The sequence below is a fragment of the Entelurus aequoreus genome, linkage group LG08, assembly GCF_033978785.1.
Source record: "Entelurus aequoreus isolate RoL-2023_Sb linkage group LG08, RoL_Eaeq_v1.1, whole genome shotgun sequence".
Classification (NCBI taxonomy): domain Eukaryota; kingdom Metazoa; phylum Chordata; class Actinopteri; order Syngnathiformes; family Syngnathidae; genus Entelurus; species Entelurus aequoreus.
This window is the reverse complement of record NC_084738.1, coordinates 10,332,516-10,340,224: the sequence shown is the minus strand read 5'-3', so window position 1 is coordinate 10,340,224 and position 7,709 is coordinate 10,332,516. Positions and strand designations below refer to the sequence as shown.

Genomic DNA, 7,709 nt, shown 5'->3' with positions numbered 1-7,709 from the left:
GTCTCGCAGATGGCCCGGTCTCGGTCCATCAGGGATGAGGCCAGCTCCTGTGTAGGCACAAAAAGGGGGACTTTTTTTTTCTACTCTCACAAATAGAGATGTCCGATAATATCGGACTGCCGATATTATCAGCCGATAAATGCTTTAAAATGTAATATCGGAAATTATCGGTATCGGTTTCAAAAAGTAAAATGCATTACTGTACAGAGTGGTACACGGACGTAGGGAGAAGTACAGCGCAGTCATACTTGCCAACCCTCCCGATTTTCCCAGGAGACTCCTGAATTTCAGTGCCCCTCCCGAAAATCTCCCGGGGCAACCATTCTCCCGAATTTCTCCCGATTTCCACCCAGACAACAATATCGGGGGCGTGCCTTAAAGGCACTGCATTTGTGTGACGGCCCAATCACATAATATCTACGGCTTTTCACACACACAAGTGAATGCAAGGCATACTTGGTCAACAGCCATACAGGTCACACTGAGGGTGACCGTATAAACAACTATAACACTGTTACAAATATGCGCCACACTGTGAACCCACACCGGGGGTCGGCAACCCGCGGCTCTAGAGCCGCATGCGGCTCTTTAGCGCCGCCCTAGTGGCTCTCTGGAGATTTTTCAAAAATGTATGAAGAATGGAAAAAGATGAGGGGGAAAAAAATCTATTTTTTTGTTTTAGTATGGTTTCTGTAGGAGGACAAACATGACACAAACCTCCCTAATTGTTATAAATCACACTGTTTATATTAAACATGCTTCACTGATTCGAGTATTTGGCGAGCGCCGTTTTGTCCTACTTATTTTGGCGGTCCTTGAACTCACCGTATAGTTTGTTTACATGTATAACTTTCTCCGACTTTCTAGGACGTGTTTTATGCCACTTTTTCTGTCTAATTTTGTCCACCACACTTTTAACGTTGTGCATGAGTGCACAAAGGTGAGTTTTGTTGATGTTATTGACTTGTGTGGAGTGCTAATCAGACATATTTGGTCACTGCATGACTGCAAGCTAATCGATGCTAACATGCTATTTAGGCTAGCGATATGTACATATTGCATCATTATGCCTCATTTGTAGGTATATTTGAGGTCATTTAGTTTCCTTTAAGTCCTCTTAATTAAATGTATATCTCATGACACATGTAATATGGCTTTTAATTTCTTGCGGCTCCAGCCAGATTTGTTTTTGTATTTTTGGTCCAATATGGCTCTTTCAACATTTTGGGTTGCCGACCCCTGACCCACACCAAACAAGAATGACAAACACATTTCGGGAGAACATCCGCACTGTAACACAACATGTATATTGTAGCCTCCCGGAAGAGTTAGGGCTGCAAGGGGTTCTGGGTATTTGTTCTGTTGTGTTTATGTTGTGTTACGGTGCGGATGTTCTCCCGAAATGTGTTTGTCATTCTTGTTTGGTGTGGGTTCACAGTGTGGCGCATATTTGTAACAGTGTTAAAGTTGTTTATACGGCTACCCTCAGTGTGACCTGTATGGCTGTTGACCAAGTATGGTTGGCATTCACTTGTGTGTGTGAAAAGCCGTAGATATTATGTGATTGGGCCGGCACAGAAAGGTAGTGCCATTAAGGTTTATTGGCGCTCTGTACTTCTCCCTACGTCCGTGTACACAGCGGCGTTTTAAAAAGTCATAAATTGTACTTTTTGAAACAGATACCGATGATTTTGAAACCGATACAATAATTTCCGATATTACATTTTAAAGCATTTATCGGCAGATAATATCGGCAGTCCGATATTATCGGACATCCTTAGTAGTAATTTGGTTGTTAAAAGTAATGATCTTTGTGATTTCTGATCGTTTGTTAGGGAACCAAAGGGTGTGCGCGCATGTTGCCAGAGCGGCGCATACAGCACAGTTCAGCTTGCCGCTGTTGTTTTAGCTTGTTAATTAGGAGACAGTTGATTGATCACCTTCTCGTTATGTTTGTTTGATAAACTGTGCTGTATAGCATTTTATATTGTTTCTTAATTGTAAAAAACATAACTAAAATAGGGACTTTTGTCGAGGCTGGAACCCATTATTCATATTTACATGGTTTCTTATGGTGAAATTTGCTTCACTATACAAACTTTTCGATTAACAAAAAATAAATTACGTTTGTTAATCGATGTTCCACAGGACCATAAAAGTTGGTAAACTCATTAGTCCAAACATACAAACATGCATTCGGAAGCTATTCACGGCGCTTCAGTTTTTCCACATTTTGTTAAGTTACAACCTTGTTCCAAAATGGAAAAAATATATATATTTTTGGCCACAAAAGTCCACACACAATACCCCATAATGACAATGTGAAAAGTTGGGTAATTTTAGCAAATGTATTAAAAATAGAAATTAAAAAATCACATACACATAAGTATTGCACCCTTTGTTGACACACCTTTGGCAGCAATTACAGCTTTAAATCTTTTTGAATACAAGAATAATACATACAGAGGAATGCTGTAGCTCTGACAGAGTGACCATCTGGTTCTTGGTCAACTCCCTGACTAAACTGTGATAAATGCAGCAATGCACAGAGACATTCTGGATGAAAACCAACACTTCCATCCAATCTGATGGAACATGAGTGGTGACGCAAAGAGCAATGGGCAAAGAGGAATGTTCGAAACTTCCCAAAGCTTATATATGAACTTATTCACATCGTCATTATGTGGTCATGTCTGTAGAATAGGCTCCAACTTAACAAAATGTGGAAAAAAGGAAGCGCTGTGAATACTTTCCAGGATGCGCTGTATGTGCATATATAACTTGAATGTCACTAAGTAGGGCACAACATAAAAAACAGGGAATGCATGGTTATAAACAGCCACCAGGTATCCTACAATTGCTTATAATATTGTACATGTATACAGTATGTGACATTAAAGTTGTTTAATTATAATATGTTTTACTCCAAACAAATAGTATCTATGTACCAAAAAGGACACTACCCGAGACGCAAAATTTAACAGAAACCACAAATATATGGTTTTAGACCACCACAATGTGTCACACAAGGCTTTTTTATGATACTCTACAAGTAAATGTACCATAAAAGTTGTCTCGGTGTATATATAAAAGCAACAAATGGCAGTGAATAGAGTGCAAATTTACTGATCCTACAAATGCATGGATCATAGACTTAGATCCTCCAATTGTTTATGGCACTGTATGTGTACCATATGAAAATGTCAAAACAACTTTAATAACTATCATGGCATGAAGTATGGCAGACAATTAAAAAAGGAGAGCTGTAATGTTGTAGACAGCCACAATGTATCCTTCAATGGTCTATGGCAGTGGTCCCCAACCACCGGGCCGTGGACCGATAGGTACCGGGCCGCGGCCGCACAAGAAATTTAAAAAAAATAAATATATATATATATATATATATATATATATATAGGGATGATGTTTGATAAGAAATTATCGAGTTCGAGTCTATTATCGAATCCTCTTATCGAACCGATTCCTTATCGGTTCTTTTATCGAGTCCAGATAGGTTGTTGTATATGGAAAAAAACACACAATATTTGGTTTAACAAAAGCTCACTTTTAGTATATAAGAAAACAATTTAATCTAAAAAATAAATAAATATTGACTGTTACCCACCTAAAAAAATAAAATAAAATCAATAAATATTGACTGTTGTTACCCAAAGTATATTAAGTGGGATTTTTCAGAAAAACAAATATATAAGGTAACACAAAAACAACCTGTCTCTGTGATCACTATAAGTGTATAAATAATAATATAGTGTTAAATAAAATCAGTCCCTTGGGCACAAAACTGAAAATAATACAGCTCTCCAAAAAGTGCACTTCTGCTGCTATTTGACATAACTGTTTGTTATGATGCTTTGACATTTTTGCACTTTATTTCTTTATTGAAAGAAAATTCTATGAAGAGAAAAGTTGTTTGCAAATGTGGTTACAATGCTAAAAAATGAAAAGTTAAAGCCTTAAAAAGAAATACACCTTATTGAGTTAACATTATTTCTTTATAGGGGGAAAGATGTTATGAGCTAGGGAACATAACAACTACACTACCCATCATGCAACGGGAGTGACGAGCATGCGCGGTAGCCCCGAAAAGTGTTGTTGCATGTCGTCACCCGTGAAAGTAAACGTCAAGAACTCAGCCAACACGCCTCATCTGCATTATTTATAATTAGACAGACAACACATATACAGTGTGATTTTGTTTTGTTTACAAGGAAAGAAAAACAAAAGTTAAAAAAGGGAGATATGTTGTATATATATGTATGTGCTGCGGTTGCTTTAAGAACGTTGCGACAGCTGCCGTAAAGGAGGTGCGTTGCTAGCCTGGTTGCTATGTTTCCGGTTGGTCGTAAAAGTGTTCGTCATGTGTTTTACCCTGCTCAAATCTCTCAGTAAAGTTATTCATTGGATTTTACCTTTTGTTTTGAACTTTATTACACCTTGGAGCGCTTTTTCCCGTCCATTTTTTTCCTGCTTTCGCTATCTGCGCCTAATGACTGAGCTACGTGACATCATTTCTTGTGATGTCACACGGAGCATTTCTGGTCAGGACGGATTCGTTCCGAGGGATTCGAATAAAGAACTAACTCTTTTCCTTTACTATAGTGGTCTCGATAACGGGTACCGGTTCTCAAAAAGGGATTCGAGTCCAAGGACTCGGTTCTTTTCTTATCGAACAACCGGGAAAACCGGTTTCGAGTATCATCCCTATATATATATATATATTTTTTTTTTTTAATTAAATCAACATAAAAAACACAATATATACATTATATATCAATATAAATCAATACAGTATGCAGGGATACAGTCCGTAAGCACACATGACAAAAAAAAAAAAAAAAATTTGTCCATGGGACAAATTTTCAAGCATTGACCGGTCCGCAAGTACAAAAAGGTTGGGGACCGCTGGTCTATGGTACTGTACTATACATGCACCATTAAATGTTGTTTATTAAAAGAATGCCATTCATCCATTTTCTACCGCTTGTCCCTTTTGGGGTCGCGGGGGGTCGCAGGAGCTTATCTCAGCTGCATTCGGGCGGAATGATTACTCCAAACATATTGTATGTGCTGTATAAAACTACAATGTCACTATGCAGTAAACCAAAGCAACTAGAAATACAAAGGGCAAAAACGACCATTCCACTAGACGTCCTAAAATTAATCATGAAACTGAACTAAAGTACACGTGAACAAAAAAAAAAGAAGTTTTTCCAGACATGCATGACTCTACGACTATTAAGTTTGAAATACAGAGTATTACTGCTACACTTACACTTAACTACACTAAAACTTCTGCCAAGGCCAAACAATCTGGATAAGCACTCCCTGTGTATGCCCAAATGTTGTTATTTGTATTCCTCCATTATTCACTAGGAAATTTAGGAAAAATGCCCTCATGCAATGCTCACTAGAGGGAAAATAAACTCTGCATTAAAATTTGAGCAGCTCTACTCAGCATGAGAGTGCTTTTCTTATTTCACTTCCAGCAGACAGCCTTCCAGCTGTTACCTGTCTGAGAGCCTCCAGCTCCTCGTTGGCCACCCGCCTCTCGGAGGACGTGTTCTTCAGCTTGGCCTCCGCCACTTCCAGCCCAGTCTGCAACCTCTCCACCTCCTTGATCACCTGGTCGCGCTCGCTCATGATGAGCCGATACTCGCTGATGACCGAGTCCCGCTCCTCCTTGTACTTCTCGCACTCCTTGGTCGCTTTGAGCTGCTGGGTTTTGAACCGCGTGGCCTCCGACTGCAGACGCTCCATGTCCCACTGCAGCTCCATGTTCTGGGCGGCGGCCTTGGAGAGCTCCTGCTGGGTGTTGTCGAACCTGAACAAGAGCGTGAAGTTTCACAAACACTTGCCTTTTTGTGCGGGCGATGCTTTCAGCCTCACCTTCGTATGGACGTTGAGTACTGTTGCTGGTAGAGGATGGCAGCGTCTCTCTGCTTCAGCAGCATGTCCAGCTGTTTCTGGAGACGGTGGTTCTCCTCCTCGACGTGGTCCAGGCGGCTCAGGTCAGCGTTGTGACTCGCCGTCTTCTCGTTGTAGAGCTTCCTCAGACCGTCGTAGTCGCTCCTTACCGACTCCAGTTTGTCCACGGCCGAGTCGTACAACTTGTTGAGAGCATCGGAGGAACCCTCTCTCAACACCTTTAAATAAATTTAAAAACTCAGATTAATTTTCCTCATTAAAAACACTTTTTTTTGATTGATGGAGACCCATTTGATTTATTACATGAATATTAAGGCTACACCATCACCGAAGTTAAAAATAAAGAGTCAACAAAATTTTACAAGACATTTTTAAATATTACAAGAAAAACGTTGTACTTTTAGGAGTTTAGAGTGGAAATGTTCAGAGGAAAGAAACATAATTCTGTGAGTGGAGAACATTCTGAGAAAAAAATATATTTTGAGAATATTCAGAGAGAAAAAGTCAAAATTGTATAAAAAAAAAAAAAGTTGTAATATTAGAAAAAAAATCTAATTTTATAAGAATAATGTGTAAATGTTTAGAGAAACAAGTAATTAATCTATGAAAACTAATTTGGAATATAATTAAAAAAAAGTTATATTATTAAAACATCCATCCACCCATTTTCTACTGTTCGTCCCTCAATGTTACAATATTCAAAGAAAGTAAAAAACATATAAAAATAACATATTACGAGAAAAAAAAGTCTTATAAAAATAAGGTGGAAATGTGTACAGAAAAAAGTAATATCTATGAGTGTTAATTGCTAATAATATAAGAATATGTTCTTATTTTTATGTAAATATAAAAGAAATGTTAAGAGAAAAAAGTCATAAATCTGAGAACATTAATAGCTAATACAAGAAAATGTTCTTATTTAAGAGAAAAAACTCATATATCTATGAGAAATATGTTAGAACATAATAATGTGTCAATTTCATTGAAAAAGTTTAGAGAAAAAAGTCAAATATATGACAATTAAGTTGGAATATAATAAGAAGTTGCTATTTTATATGACTAAAGATGAACTATTCAGAGAAACAGTCATATTTTTTAAGATTAAAGTTGTAATATTGTGTTTTCATTTCATAACAATAAGTAGAAATATGAGACGAGTCATAATCCAATGACAAAGCCACGTTATGAGAAAATCAATATAAATCCTCATAAAAGCTTTCAATGACCTTTGATGAAATTTTGCATTTTATATTCTTAGTAAAAAATCTAATACAAAATAAATACAAAAAGAATATTAGTTATACATACATAAACACAAAATAAAATGAATGAAGAAATTATACATGGAATATATTAAAACATTTTAAAAAATCCAGAAAATAATGCAAATTACTTTTTCAAAGAAGAACAAATATATATTAATATTATAAACACAATAAGCAATATTTCAAAATTCACATTCGCTATTAAACAATTTCCCTAGCAATTATTACCTTACGTTGGGTAAAAGAGAATAGCCTGTGGCTCTATCCCAGGCCAGGGCAAATTAAGGCCCGGGGCCGTTAAGCTTTTCAATCTGGCCCGCCAAACATTCTCAAATAATTTTTTTTAGATCTTTAAGATGGAAACTGTCGCTGCCATTATGATGTGCAGTGATGTTTTCAAATGACCGTAAGTCTTGAACTATACAAAGTATTTCAATGATTGGAACCTGCGCTTTTGCATGATATACTAGTTACTATGGTCATCTAATTAGTTACTAT

General features: G+C 37.2%; 1 protein-coding gene across 3 annotated transcripts in view; it reads right to left on the bottom strand.

Moving 5' to 3' along the window:
• The window catches only part of LOC133655394 (disks large homolog 5-like), a 107,030-nt gene that overhangs the window by 58,774 nt on the left and 40,547 nt on the right, over positions 1 to 7,709 (bottom strand). For all 3 annotated transcript variants that reach the window (XM_062055506.1, XM_062055508.1, XM_062055507.1), the window contains exons 6-8: positions 5,908 to 6,164; positions 5,530 to 5,842; positions 1 to 47 (exon numbers count right to left, since the gene is read on the bottom strand). The exon at positions 1 to 47 is cut by the window's left edge. In XM_062055506.1, the coding sequence (XP_061911490.1) occupies positions 1 to 47; positions 5,530 to 5,842; positions 5,908 to 6,164 (617 nt within the window). The remainder of the gene's footprint in view (positions 48 to 5,529; positions 5,843 to 5,907; positions 6,165 to 7,709) is intronic.